At 36.8% G+C, this 15,407-nt stretch overlaps 1 protein-coding gene across 1 annotated transcript; it reads right to left on the reverse strand.

The window, feature by feature from the left end:
* Positions 1 to 7,703: 7,703 nt before the first annotated feature.
* Positions 7,704 to 11,202, reverse strand: LOC144632378 (uncharacterized). The gene is made up of 3 exons (XM_078491008.1): positions 10,527 to 11,202; positions 9,616 to 9,716; positions 7,704 to 7,885 (listed from the first exon to the last, which is right to left on the reverse strand). The coding sequence occupies exons 1-3, from the start codon at positions 10,985 to 10,987 to the stop codon at positions 7,704 to 7,706; spliced, it is 744 nt and encodes a 247-aa protein (XP_078347134.1). The 5' UTR covers positions 10,988 to 11,202.
* Positions 11,203 to 15,407: the final 4,205 nt, after the last annotated feature.

A 15,407-nucleotide genomic window follows, 5' to 3' on the forward strand; every position in this document is an offset into this window, starting at 1 on the left:
TGGGATGAATGTTGCATTATTTTACATTATTTTCTGACTTTGTGTCTGAAATAGTGACATTTATGATGTAATGTTGAGGATATCTAAAAAAAGATATAATGCTGACATACGTCGTCAAAAACCAACGAAAAACATCAAGAACAAAAAAAAAACAATGCAAAAGTTGACGAGTTATTCAGAATAAGTCTTAAAAAATTATTTTGCAGAAAATGACCGTCAACTGTGGCTTTCAGCCCTTCATTGGGTTGCTCAACCACACTCTTACCTTGTAAAACAAACTAAGGGCTACCTGACTAAAGGAAAATAATTTTGATATGTCTTTATAAATCAAGAACCTAAGTGGAAGATTGAATGACGGTTGTTGAGAAGACTTGCTATTTTGTTTCTTCTGACACAACATGACTCATCCATAGTACAAGTTAGTCTTGCTTGGGGAGAGATTCAGGCAGAAGCTCCTCCAGCAAACTCCGTTCTCGGCTCTATCCTTCTGTTTTCCCCAACCATCCTAAGATTTCTTGATAAGCCTGCGTTAATACGTGTGAGTTTCCAAGTATTTTGCTTTTCATTATCAATATCAAAGTTTGTAGAATCGCATCCCAGGAGTGAGAAAGCATGAATAACTTTTCACAACTGTTTACCAAACATTGATGAAACAATTTTGTGTCCTTGAGTGTATTTTGTTTGAACTTTAAACACCGTCCGGAACCACGGCTCTTGGCAGTCAATTTCCTTGCATATAAATGAGTACCAGTACATCACTCATTTAGTATCTGGCGATTGAATGAAAGTATCGCATCATTTTTTGCATCATCTTTGGCATCATGTTTGGCGTGTGATAGAACCCTTCTGATGGCTTTCTCGTTGTTTGAATCTAATGGTCTCATTAATTTTGGGCTTTCTCTTTTTCAAAGAAACTGCAAAATTTCTATTTTTACATTCAGTAGCAATAACAAGGTTCTTGTTTCAAGTATATTTTAAGAATCGGATTGGGAGGACACGAGATAAGTCCTGTTTTCGGTTTTAAAATAAATATACAGTAAAAAACCCGCGGGTAAGAACCTAACAGTTAAGAACCTGTTCATTCAGTAGCAATAACAAGGTTCTTGTTTTAAGTATATTTTAAGAATCGGATTGGGAGGACACGAGATAAGTCCTGTTTTTCGGTTTTAAAATAAATATACAGTAAAAACCCGCGGGTAAGAACCTAACAGTTAAGAACCTGTTAGGCTAAAATTTGGAAATTAGACCCCATTTGTATAAGAACATATTTGGCTTCAAATTTGGAAACAAGTTGTTATTTTCTAAAATTTATTAAAAATGTTTTTGGGAAGTTTGGACAAATCATGACTGTGCATCAGTATATATAATGTCATATTCTAAATGACTAGTGCTTTTTACATAAGCACTTATGTGGTATGCAAATTTTATACAAGGAATAGGCCGAATATCACTAAAAGTTCTATAAGCATTAAAGTAAATTTTCTTAAGAAAATACGAACTTATTAAGAACCTGAATAGCCTAAAATAATTTGTGTTACTACCATTTATATAAGAACCCGTTTAGGCTAAACTGGGAAAAAGTAGGCTATTACTCACAGGTATTTCCCTGTATTTAAATAAAGGAAGTGATGTATGTGGGCCATTAATATCAATTTCAATGTTTTTTCCTCTCTTCGTTTGCTCTGCATCTTTGCCGGACGGATATTGGTCAATAACGATCAAAGTCAATGTTCTGAATCTCTCCGCACTATTGAAGTGCTTTGAGGCAAGCGTACCAAATGTTATTACTTCGGACGATTGGAGACTTAAAGTGAGCCATACCGCCAACCAAGTAAGAGCCTGGCTTTTTAGTCATAAATTATTGGAAGGCTTGGTTATACCTGCCTCTACCCCAGCCCACCCCCCGGACCCTACCAGCCACCAACCCTCTCCCTCACAAAAAAGTCTCCTTAAGACGAAAGGGAAGTGATAAATTTGTGCGATCATTGCTTTCTGGCCTACACAAGGTTTCTATTACACACCAAACATGATTCGAAAGAGGGTGCGAGAGCTGCAATCTTGCATTGCGAGACACTGCGGTACTTTAAACCCTTATGTGCTGCCCAGTTAGGAGCTCGATTCGTGAGAAAACAACAACAAGTTTTTGTCCTTGAGTAAGGCTCAAAAAAGATACCATGGCTCTTCCTGTTGAATTCTGTGAGGCGACTTGAATTGCAAATGAAGGCACTGACTGGGTAGCACAGACGTGTTTCATTACTTTTTTATTTAATTGGGAAAGATTGTAGTTCCCTCCTTTTTATGCATTTCCTGGTGATTTGAACTCACTTGCTGTAACTGGAAACCGAAATGCTCAAGCAGTTTCGGTTTACGCAGAATCAAAAACTGAGATCGCTTAGGGCGGTTAGAGAAATTAAAGCGGCAGAGGTAGACGAGAGAACAGCAAACAAATCAAAGCTTTGATCTATAGAATGTATTCATCCCGGAAAAGAGCTGTTTCTACGTACTGCGAATGAGTTGTGCTATGTCATTTACTGTGAAAAACAGAACATTACAGTATGTCCCTGAAGCTAAAGTCATTCAGACTTACGTTTGAATATATAACCTACTACTACTAAAGACCTTGCCATAACCTGTTGGGCATGGCAGGAAAATAAAAAAAAAATGCTGCATTGTACAGGGGTCCACGAGCGCCGAAACAGAAATAGAATGACTGTTTCATTAAGTGACTATTTGTGACCTGGTATTTATGATATTCCAGGCGTCATCACGACCGTTTATTATAAATTTTTAAATTTAAATACGAGACAAGTTTTAAGTGAAACTAAGGTGGAAACTTTCTAAATCTTCTCCTTTAAATTGGGTCTTGTCAGAAATTAGTTTAACGTCATATTTATTTTCTACGCTGCAATTGACGGCACCTGCATGTATTTTAAATATTTTCTTGTGGGCAAATTTCATTAAACATTGCTTCTTTCTTTACCAAGTTTAATATCATTTTTTCTTTTCCATCAACATGAAAGCGAGGCTTCAGTAAAAATGCGCTACTTTAACGCCTTTGCCCAAGGTTTTTATCTCAACAAATTATAAATTTTAAAAATATTGCCTTTCTTTAGTGCGAAAAGAGCAAATTGAAAGAGCAAACGGTCTGCAGATGATCGTGAGCGAAACATTTCTGTTCCTATGTAACAGAGAATGAGAATGCTGTGACACCTCACACAAAACGAAGACAAATAACATGCGATTTCTTTGCAAGCCGTGGTGCTTTCAATAAAATCGACTTTCATAGAGTCCTATCAGTTATCTGGATAACATTTATTTTCTTATCGAATAAGTTTCTATGAATAAATTGAGTGGCAATGTCAGCCTCGTTCTCATGTGAGACCTTTCTTGACCTGTACCGACTGACAAAAACATATCTATAACTCAAAACGTATACCACAATTTGAAACCACAAACTACCTACCGTGAAAGAGGAGGTTTTAATGTATTGAAATCCGTTGTCAAACCTTTTCAGTACTCTTGAAGTGCAAAACATCATTTTTGTGCTCCTAGCTCCCGGACTATTTTATCTGTACTGAGAAATTCCGACAGAAATTATTATGGTAAACGTTTTTTTTATTATCCTCGATTTAGTAAATGCAGTTAATCCATAAAAGGAATTTATTCACTTGGTAACAAACGCGTTACTGCTCACCTTCATGAACAAACCGAGACACCCTAAAAGTGAATTTTGTGGCGTTCGCGCGATAAACAAATGTGAAGCTCGATCTCTCTATATATAACGACCGCTTTAAGCACCTTTATTTAAGGATCGTTCATTTTTTATGGGGTGGGGGGGATTGGTGTGATTTGACAGATAGTGTCTGCAATATATAATGAACCCCACCCCTCTTAATCAAAAAAATGTTGCTCTGGCTTCCCTTGTAACTCAAAGTTTTTGAAATGACCCCCCCCCCCCCTCACCCGAAAATGATAAAGTAGACAGCAAAACCTTTAAAGCCTAACCCTCGAAAATGATAAAGTAAATACAAAACTTTAAAGCTGAACTTAAAGAATATCAGATAAAACTACAAATAATATTGCTAGAACTGTTTATTGAAGGGACGTGATCGATATGATAAGTGGGATCAACTGTGTTTGCAACCAAATAATTGGAGGGATTGAGTTGATTATACTACTACAAAGTAGGGGGATTCTGGGGCATGTTCCCCCGGGAAAACTTCAATTTTCAGAACGTCAGAAATGCTATTTTCGGCCTTCTGGTAGAATTTTGCACTATTATAGAAGCCATCATATGATAATCATAATCATCATCAATCAGGCAATCATTTTGAGTGATCCCCCCTCAAACAGGTTTTTTTTTTCGGATGGACCCCCGTTTGATGCAAAATGTTTTGACATACCTCCCCCCCCCCTCAAATCCCACCAGTCCACCCTACCTCATAAAAAGCGAATGGTCCTATAACAAGCTCAGTACTACACAGGTATCTTCTAGTTATGTTTATTACATCAAACAATTCAAGTAGCAGCTAACAGGAATTTATAAAAACGATTGTAATAAAACGGCACTATTTACAAGTAGCATTTGAAGCAAGATGTTCCAAAATAACGGCTAAAATAGATTTGTTTCTTAGCCCAGAGGTACTAGAATACATGCGACTCGTCATAAAATTACTCAAACATTAGAAATCGATGTTTGCCAAAATCAGTGACAATAACACGACCGTCTTTAAGTACTGACACACCTTGAGGGTATCCAAGTACGTCACTTCCAATCTTAGTTACAAACATTCCATCTAAAGTAAATACTTGGACCCTTTTAATATCAGCTACTACAAGGTGTCCTGTTTTGTCGATTGCTAGTCCTGCAACTCGACTGAATTCTCCATTTCCAGTACCCTGTGTGCCAATTTCTTTGAGAAACTTGCCTTCACAATCAAAAACGTCAATTGTCTTGGTGGCAAAGTTAGAGACGAATATTTTTCTTTCATGGTACAAGCAGTCAATTGGATCGAAATCATTTCTAGTAAGTTTCTTTAGGAGTTTACCTTCTAGAGAAAGAATATGGACAGCTTTAAAATCATCTTTCCCATTACAGACAATAATATTTCCGTGTTCATCAAAAGAGATACCACGATACCAAAGTTCACCTTGATTTTCCTCGTAAGCAATCTCTCATCTCTAGAAATCGCGGACCTCCGAGTCCGCGAATAGTATGTCCTGCGGTACATTGACCGTAGGAGCGAACGCAAGAATTACAAAGAAAATGTATGGAGAATGAAATGTTTTATTAAATATTTCTTGACAAATTAACAAATGTAAAAATGTGAAAGCGGAACACAATAGATTGATGTATTAAGAACCACATTGTACAAGAATTGAAGTGCAGACTTCGAATTTCATTTGTATTCATGAACGTTTTCTGCGAACAGTTTTTGAGACCAAAATTATAAGGCGTAGAGGAGAAATGTATGGCGAAAACCGAAAACTTAAAGTTTATAAACGGGGATTATCGGCAAACTGAATGTGATCGAAAAAATGTGAAAGCAGATTTGATAAAACTATACATGAATCTAACTCACCAAATGATTTACATCTCCTTCCGATTAGATTTCATTTGTATCTTTGCCGTTAGAAAACTACAAAAAATCGCATACTGTAAACACACGGCGGCAGTTCACATTGAAATCCCAAAATCCGCTGTCTTTGAGCTACGATATTTCAGCCGTCTTTGCTCCAATTTTGCCGCAAAAGCCATCGTTTGAAAGATCTTTTGCTCCATTTTTATTATCAGGCAATATTTATGACCAGTGGTTTTCCTACTTCACAAAATATTACTCTGTGTAGGCTGCATTTTTGTGTACCATCGTAGATGTATATGAGCCCAAAGTCAGGCTTTCGAATCAGCGGCTATTACCAAGTTTCGCGAGCGGTTAATGTAAGATGCATCAAAATTCGCCGACTTCAATGTCCGCGATTTCTAGCGATGTTGATATAGTCTCCATTTGGATCAAACAGCAGTATCTTATCCTTGGCTGTTACATAAATCCTGCCTGCACAATCAATGCATATTCCTTTTGGTTTATGGGTCAGCAGCTCATGTTCAATAGTTCTGATGAAGTCTCCATTTTCATTGAATACTTGAAGTCGAGCACTGGCATATAAAAAATCACAAACAATGATCTCATTCTTGTCATTAACAGTGACCCCCCATGGACAGTAGAATTCTCCAGCACCAATCCCATATTTACCAACAGTTCGCACAAGTTTGTAGGATCGTTTCTTTACGTGAATGGACTGATGATCGCTGATTTCCTCTCCATTTACACGAGCAGTAACTTTATGTTCTCCTTCCCGTTTTGGAATACAAGAAACCTCGTAGCTGCCATTATTCTTGTGCACAATTTTCATGTCTCCAGCGAGTGTTCCATCTTCTGTAGAAGCTAACTCCACCACAACACGATCACCAGGAGAATATGATTGTTTGCCTTCAGAATTGCGAGTGATTAATTTAAACCGTGTTTCCAACCCGGCGGTCGCTTCATTAAAGCCTTCCACGGAACACTGATTCGCTTTTGTGGCACTATTCTCAAAGCGATCCATTGTTTAAAAACGCTCGTGACTTCGCTAATGATATCACAGGCAGACAAGTGTCTGTGTTTGAGGCCGCGTGACTTAAGCGTCACGGTATGCGCTGCTTGATCCCATACATTCACTGTAATTTGTAACGATTGACCTCCGCTTGAGTCAACTGATCGTGAGAAATGCTCCATAAAATACTGAATTTCGCATCTTTTCATCCCAAACGTTGATCTACTGTAAGCCAGAAGTGAACTTTATTTATCTGGCTTACAGTAGATCAACGCTCAAAGATCGCTTCGTTCTCGCTGGATTCTGTTCACAACTCAGCGAACGGAATTATAAAAGGTCGTCGCTACGTACGTGTCTAATTGAATAAATGTATACCACAACTTTTATATCTACAGCCTGATCAGATACGAGAATGAGTGACGGTGGAGTAAGGTGTCCGTGTGGAGTTGCTTTTGGTGTGAGAGTAATAGTCGATCTAGTTCTAGCTTACGTTTTGAAGAGAACGCGACTTAAGAAATTCACTTAAAGTTCCACTTCTCAGACTATACTAGAATAAATTAATATATACTCAAACAGTGGATAACGTTTTTGGCTCGCGCTGATTGGCTACTCAAACTCCGGATACCTTTTCTGTATTCACCTCCGAGCAACTCGCGCGCGAAAACTGTTCTTGTTGAGCGGAATAAACATTGAGTACCGTATTTTCTCGATTGTTTAAAGCAAGCTATACCCTTAATTTTTGGATACAAATCGGCTTTAAATATTGTTTTTTTTTTGGAAGATGCGCGGAAACAACTCAGTTGAAAAGTTAAGCCTTAATTTTCAAGTTGCAATCCATTTCTGTCCTAGCCATCCGCAGCCAAAGACGCTTTTTAACAGTTTCACTGCACTAATATATAAAATGGAACGTTATTTTTAGGTTTCTTATACACAAATGTGAATTGTGGCTTTCAAAAATCTGTTAAAATCCATGACAAAGCCCCTTTAATCTTTTGCCTCTCGTGGAATTTCCCCTGCACCTTCACACACCCCCTTACTAGGCTCGAAGCTCTCGAACTCCGAAAACAATTAAAACGCGCTAAACATTAGACCACTAGTTTGCGTAATGGGGGTTATAAATTATTTGCTCTTACTGTGAAATATGATTTTACCTTCATTTCGTTTTCATCTTCATCGTTGGCATCATTTTCCTCTTCCCAAGTGAATTTGTGACCAGGCAAAAATCCACGTAACCAAGCCTTTATCGGGAACAGTAGCATGTGATCCACTTTCTTAAGTTGATCTTGTTTGGTTTCTTGAGTAAGTAATAAAAAAAAAACAGTTAAAGCTTGTAAATGCTGACCAGCTGGTTTTCCATAATACCGGAGCGGGGGGTACTCAAAATAGTTTTATACTGGGAGGCTCCGCCCCGAGGTCCAACCCCTCACCCTTTGCATTGATATACCATTTTGACTAAAATTGTTCCCCTTTCATATACCTACATAACATGACATAGACTTAGAACAGGAGGTTTTCTTGTCATTTTCATAAAGCATTTAACCCTTAAAATGTTAAAATTATTCCCAAAAACGCGTTTTTTTAAACCGTTAATCGATTTTCTTGGCTCTACTTTCCAAACTTTCTCTAAATTTGCTAAAATGCACTTTCTGACAATGCAGGAAGATTTTGATGAAATTTCCATGTAAAAATGTACAATATTTTACTTTGGCGCATGCGCATAAGCCAAAATTTAAACTTCTTTTTTCTTTTTGCTGAACCGTTCCGATTTTTTTCCTTGCTCCTTTCCTTTTCGTTTTACTCTGCTTTATTATTCTCTTTATCTTTTACTCTGTGCACCCCTTCTACTGGACTGAAAAGTTTTGATCTGAATCAATGGAAAACCCTGGAAAGGAGATCATGATCAAGTACGGGTATTTTGGCCTGTTTTAGCACCAATTTTACAGCAAAAACTGATCAGGTTTTTTTCGATTAGCTCTGTCGGAATGCAGTCAATATTGAAGATGGACAGTCCTTTGGAAAGATCTATCCAAGCTCTATAAGATGAAAATCACACAAATCTGCTGACGTGTAAATTGGTGACGTCATAAGTGGCAGAATGGCCATTCCTCCAAATCGCGGAATAATCCGCGCTTAGCATGTTAATGGTTAATAAATTAAAGTTGCGTCTCTCTCTTTGGTCGCTTACAAAAGATGTCTTAACCAAAACGTCATGGTGCCAAAACTATTACATGTCGCCCGGTGACGTCAATACCTAAGAGCCGAGTATTGGTTTGGATTGATTTATTTCTAAAACTTGTGCATTGATATGAGCTCATTTCGGTGCGGTCTGTAAATCGAAATTCATCGGCTAGTGCACTTGCTTGGAGTTGGAAATGCCGAAAATTGTTTTAGTATTATTTCTCAGTTTTTTACTTCGATATTTTGCTTTTCACAATTTATCTTCAAAAACAGACTATAAAAAGCTGGTAGGTTTTAAATTAGCGGGTTTTATCCTTTGGTATGCATTGTCTAAGTTAAAATTTCTTGTCAGTTTTGCCAACAAGCCCGCGCTAGCACCGCCTTGTTGTAGCTGATTCCCTATAAGCGGTTACAGTAAAATTCGGTTATAAGCCTCCCCGGTTATAGGCCCATCTACCTGGAAACAAAAAAATATATCCGATTATAACCCCCCCCCCCCCCCCAGATATAAGCCCCCCTCTGACGGATGACAGAACCGAACAGAGCTAAATGTTGCTTTTTTATGCGTTTTAACTTAAAAATGTATTTCGACCAACACTCCGGTGGCTTGTTTCCAAACGTTTTTTTATTCCACTTATAATCTATCACGGATATAAGCTCCTCCGCTTATAACCCAACCAAAACCCCTTACGAAGTTGTATAAGCCCAGGGCTTATAACCGGAATTTTACGGTATTCGGTAAGCAACTAGAGGAGACGGCTCTTCGGAAAATCAGGCCCAGGTTTATATATTTCAGGAAATAAAAACGGTCCGACGCGCTGAAAAATTATAAATGAATGTAATTACCCAAAACAAAACTTGCAAATACTGAAACAATCGTTGCTGCGCCAAACGACAAACCAGAAAGCCACAGATAAGACAAGCCATATAGGTCAGCTATTGGTGTACTGAAAAACAAAACGAAACAAGCGTTAATTAAGTCTAATCAGTTAGAGACTGACAATCCAACGATTTCCAAATTTCCTTTAATCGTCCCTTTGAACCGTTTGCTGTTTAATACTGGACAAAATACAACGCTTGTTCAGTTGTGGTAGATTGAACATTTTACCTCTTATAGTAAACGGTTTGAACCCAGGAGTATCAGTACAGTAGGCCGTATAGTGTGATCGTCTAAGTGAGAGTAGTTCTGATCGGAAGGCGTCTTAAGAGTCAAATAAAAAGTTGTTGTCAGTCGAAGATGTTATAAGTCTGGTCCGTGGAAGTTGATTGGTCCGTTTGCCGTGATGTTTTTGGCTGTAAAACTCGTGTAAAGGTTGTCAACAGTAATTGGTCAGTTTTGATCCGTCTGTTGTGAGTCAAATTAAGTCGTTCTGTTTGCGGTCCGTTTGTTAGTTTTGTTTACGTTGTGAATAAGTCGTTTCAGAACTACTCTCCCCCGGACGACCACACTATACGACTTACTGTTTTACCTGTAATAATGAGAGGGCTGTACTTACACTCGTAGATGTAGTCGAGCGCGCCATCTTCCCAATTCTCGCTCAATAATTTGATTTAAGCAAACTGGCCGTAGACTATTTTTACCTTGTGTATGGCTTGTAAGGATACGGGATCGATTCGTCGCCATACTTGGTCAGAATAATAATTGATTATTCACACAGGAACCGTTAGCTCTCCGTAGAACATCTTTATCACGACTACAGTATTGACGGGAATTGCGCGTAAATGGGCAGTAGTTGCTTCTCTAAATTTAGATTTACCTGTGTGGCTTGTAAGGGTTCCTGATCAATCCGTCACCATACTTGTCCAGGGTCGCGTTTGAACCATTTCCAAAGCGTGAAGCATTTAGTACTTGCTGATAGAACGGACATTCTCTGACCGAGCGGACGCCTGGGTTCGTGTTAGGCGGATAGAACATGGAACCAAAGAACACCCAGGCGGAAATGATATAACCAGCAAAGACTCCAATGGGCACCCCTGCGTGGAAATGTACAAAATAACTGTGGTCTGCATGTGGTGAAATTTTTACTTTCTGAAAAATTCCAAGATTTAAACTTAATTTTTCGGATATAAAATGAAACCAAGGTAAAGTTATAGTTGACTGAAAATTCTCGTAAAATACTTCCAGTCTTAGAGAAGTTCTAATTACACGACTAAACCATTTGCTAGTCAAATTCGATGGATTTATAGAAGCCTGCAGACTACTTTTCTGTTTTCCCATTTCATATTCTGCCACAGTACGACCGCGTCAAAATTTAGGGAAAAATTTACAACAAAACATGTTTATTATGTCGTTCGTCATAGCCACAGTCTCCAGCATTACCTCCAACCACCCTAGTGTGGTATCCATTGTATGACTATGGATACCACACTAGAAGGCACAGATACAAAGATTGAGGTCGCTCTTATTATCCAGTGAAAGGAAAATATCAGCCCTCCCTTCTCCTCCCCCTTTCCAATTTCTTAATCACATGCAGATTCGTCACTGAATCTTCATGCAAACGATTTTTATACCTTTGAGTTTATCCTTGGCACAAACATACCGAGCAGAACCTACTGCAAGTATGGCTCCACCGCACATTCCATTGATACACAGTAATTTTCAGGGAGTTACTTTAACTCCACAATTGGGTTTAAAAAAAAGGTACAGGATAACTCCATTTTTGGGGTCATTTAAACTACCTAATTTAAAAGTGTATGGAAGCCTGTAAACAACCCTTAAATTCAATCAGTAACAAATCCTATGCATGATATCTTCAGTTGACCAATGCCGGGCTCGAAATTGCGACCGATAGGGTCGCCAACATTAACAGACATTAATTGAGCGATTCAAGCGAGCATAATGATTATAAAATTCAACCTACAAAATATTGGCTCCGGTTAAAATCTTGAACTTCAAGATTTTGACTACCGTTAAAATCTTGAACTTCAAGATTTTGACTCCTGTGAAAATCTTGAACTTCAAGATTTTGACTCCTGTGAAAATCTTGAACTTCAAGATTTTGACTACCGTTAAAATCGTGAACTTCAAGATTTTGTCTCCCGTTAAAATCTTGAACTTCAAGATTTTGACTCCCGTGAAAATCTTAAACTTCAAGATTTTCACTCCCGTTCAAATCGTGAACTTCAAGATTTTGACTTCCGTTAAAATCTTGAACTTCAAGATTTTGACACCTGTGAAATCTTGAACTTCAAGATTTTGACTCCTGTGAAAATATTGAACTTCAAGATTTTGACTCCCGTTAAAATCGTGAACTTCAAGATTTTGACTACCGTGAAAATCTTGAACTTCAAGATTTTGACTCTCGTTAAAATCGTGAACTTCAAGATTTTGACTGCCGTTAAAATCATGAACTTCAAGATTTTGTCTCCCGTTAAAATCTTGAATTTTAAGATTTTGACTCCTGTGAAAATCTTGAACTTCAAGAATTGACTCCCATTAAAATCTTGAACTTCAAGATTTTGACTCCCGTTAAAATCGTGAACTTCAAGATTTTGACTCCTGTGAAAATCTTGAACTTCAAGATTTTCACTCCCGTTCAAATCGTGAACTTCAAGATTTTGACTTCCGTTAAAATCTTGAACGTCAAGATTTTGACTCTTGTGAAATCTTGAACTTCAAGATTTTGACTCCTGTGAAAATCTTGAACTTCAAGATTTTGACTCCCGTTAAAATCGTGAACTTGAAGATTTTGACTGCCGTTAAAATCTTGAACTTCAAGATTTTGTCTCCCGTTAAAATCTTGAATTTTAAGATTATGACTCCTGTGAAAATCTTGAACCTCAAGAATTGACTCCCATTAAAATCTCGAACTTCAAGATTTTGACTCCCGTTAAAATATTGAACTTCAAGATTTTGACTTAAGTTGAAACCTTAAACTTCAAGATTTTCACTCCCTTTAAAATTTTGAACTTCAAAATTTTGACTCCCGTTAAAATCGTGAACTTCAAGATTTTGACTCCGGTTAAAATCTTGAACTTCAAGATTTGGACTATCGTTAAAATCTTGAACTTCAAGATTTTCACTCCTGTGAAAATCTTGAACTTCAAGATTTTGACTCCCGTTAAAATCTTGAACTTCAGGATCTTGACTCACGTTAAAATCTTGAACTTCAAGACTTTGACTGCCGTTAAAATCTTGAACTTCAAGATTTTCTCTCCCGTTAAAATCTTGAATTTTAAGATTTTGACTCCTGTGAAAATCTTGAACTTCAAGAATTGACTCCCATTAAAATCTTGAACTTCAAGATTTTGACTCCTGTGAAAATCTTGAACTTCAAGATTTTGACTCCCGTTAAAATCGTGAACTTGAAGATTTTGACTCCTGTGAAATCTTGAACTTCAAGATTTTGACTCCTATGAAAATCTTGAACTTCAAGATTTTGACTCTCGTTAAAATCGTGAACTTCAAGATTTTGACTGCCGTTAAAATCTTGAACTTCAAGATTTTTTCTCCCGTTAAAATCTTGAATTTTAAGATTTTGACTCCTGTGAAAATCTTGAACTTCAAGAATTGACTCCCATTAAAATCTTGAACTTCAAGATTTTGACTCCCGTTAAAATCTTGAACTTCAAGATTTTTACTTAAGTTGAAACCTTAAACTTCAAGATTTTCACTCCCTTTAAAATCTCGAACTTCAAGATTTTGACTCCCGTTAAAATCTTGAACTTCAAGATTTTGACTACCGTTAAAATCTTGAACTTCAAGAATTGACTCCCATTAAAATCTTGAACTTCAAGATTTTGACTACCGTTAAAATCTTGAACTTCAAGAATTGACTCCCGTTAAAATCTTGAACTTCAAGATTTTGTCTCCTGTGAAAATCTTGAACTTCAAGATTTTCACTCCCGTTCAAATCGTGAACTTCAAGATTTTGACTCCCGTTAAAATCTTGAACTTCAAGATTTTGACTCCTGTGAAATCTTGAACTTCAAGATTTTGACTCCTGTGAAAATCTTGAACTTCAAGATTTTGACTCCCGTTAAAATCGTGAACTTGAAGATTTGGACTGCCGTTAAAATCTTGAACTTCAAGATTTTGTCTCCCGTTAAAATCTTGAATTTTAAGATTTTGACTCCTGTGAAAATCTTGAATTTCAAGAATTGACTCCTATTAAAATCTTGAACTTCAAGATTTTGACTCCTGTGAAAATCTTGAACTTCAAGATTTTCACTCCCGTTCAAATCGTGAACTTCAAGATTTTGACTCCCGTTAAAATCTTGAACTTCAAGATTTTGACTCCTGTGAAATCTTGAACTTCAAGATTTTGACTCCTGTGAAAATCTTGAACTTCAAGATTTTGACTCCCGTTAAAATCGTGAACTTGAAGATTTTGACTGCCGTTAAAATCTTGAACTTCAAGATTTTGTCTCCCGTTAAAATCTTGAATTTTAAGATTTTGACTCCTGTGAAAATCTTGAACCTCAAGAATTGACTCCTATTAAAATCTTGAACTTCAAGATTTTGACTCCCGTTAAAATATTGAACTTCAACATTTTGACTTAAGTTGAAACCTTAAACTTCATGATTTTCACTCCCTTTAAAATATTGAACTTCAAGATTTTGACTGCCGTTAAAATCTTGAACTTCAAGATTTTGTCTCCCGTTAAAATCTTGAATTTTAAGATTTTGACTCCTGTGAAAATCTTGAACTTCAAGAATTGACTCCCATTAAAATCTTGAACTTCAAGATTTTGACTCCCGTGAAAATCTCGAACTTCAAGATTTTGACTCCCGTTAAAATCTTGAAGTTCAAGATTTTCACTCCGCATTAAAATCGTGAATTTCAAGATTTTGTCTCCCGTTAAAATCTTGAATTTTAAGATTTTGGCTCCTGTGAAAATCTTTAACTTCAAGAATTGACTCCGGTTAAAATCTTGAACTTCAAAATTTGGACTATCGTTAATATCTTGAACTTCAAGATTTTCACTGCGGTTAAAATCTTGAACTTCAAGATTTTGACTCTCGTTAAAATCTTGAACTTCAATACTTTGACTCCGTTAAAATTTTGAACTTCAAGATTTTCACTCCCTTTAAAATCTTGAACTTCAAGATTTTGACTCCCGTTAAATTCTTGAACTTCAAGATTTTGTCTCCCGTTAAAATCTTGAACTTCAAGATTTTGACTCCTTTGAAAATCTTGAACTTCAAGAATTGACTCCCATTAAAATCTTGAACTTCAAGATTTTGACCCCCGTTAAAATATTGAACTTCAAGATTTTGACTCCCGTTAAAATCGTGAACTTCAAGATTTTGACTGCCGTTAAAATCTTGTACTTCAAGATTTTGTCTCCCGTTAAAATCTTGAACTTCAAGATTTTGACTCCTTTGAAAATCTTGAACTTCAAGAATTGACTCCCATTAAAATCTTGAACTTCAAGATTTTGACTCCCGTTAAAATCGTGAACTTCAAGATTTTGACTGCCGTTAAAATCTTGTACTTCAAGATTTTGTCTCCCGTTAAAATCTTGAACTTCAAGATTTTGACTCCTTTGAAAATCTTGAACTTCAAGAATTGACTCCCATTAAAATCTTGAACTTCAAGATTTTGACCCCCGTTAAAATATTGAACTTCAAGATTTTGACTTAAGTTGAAATTTTAAACTTCAAGATTTTCACTCCCGTTAAAATCTTGAACTTC

The sequence above is a fragment of the Oculina patagonica genome, chromosome 12 (genome assembly GCF_052425735.1).
Source record: "Oculina patagonica isolate OP01 chromosome 12, crgOcupat, whole genome shotgun sequence".
Classification (NCBI taxonomy): domain Eukaryota; kingdom Metazoa; phylum Cnidaria; class Anthozoa; order Scleractinia; family Oculinidae; genus Oculina; species Oculina patagonica.

Bases quoted from the DNA above. Each gene is read 5' to 3' on its own strand.
- LOC144632378 (XM_078491008.1), bottom strand. From the start codon at position 10,987: ATGGGAAAACAGAAAAGTAGTCTGCAGGCTTCTATAAATCCATCGAAT. The intron at 9,717-10,526 runs GTAAATCTAAAT...TTTGTTTTTCAG, and splicing joins AACCCTTACAAGCCACACAG to TACACCAATAGCTGACCTAT. The intron at 7,886-9,615 runs GTAATTACATTC...TACTTACTCAAG, and splicing joins ATTTGCAAGTTTTGTTTTGG to AAACCAAACAAGATCAACTT.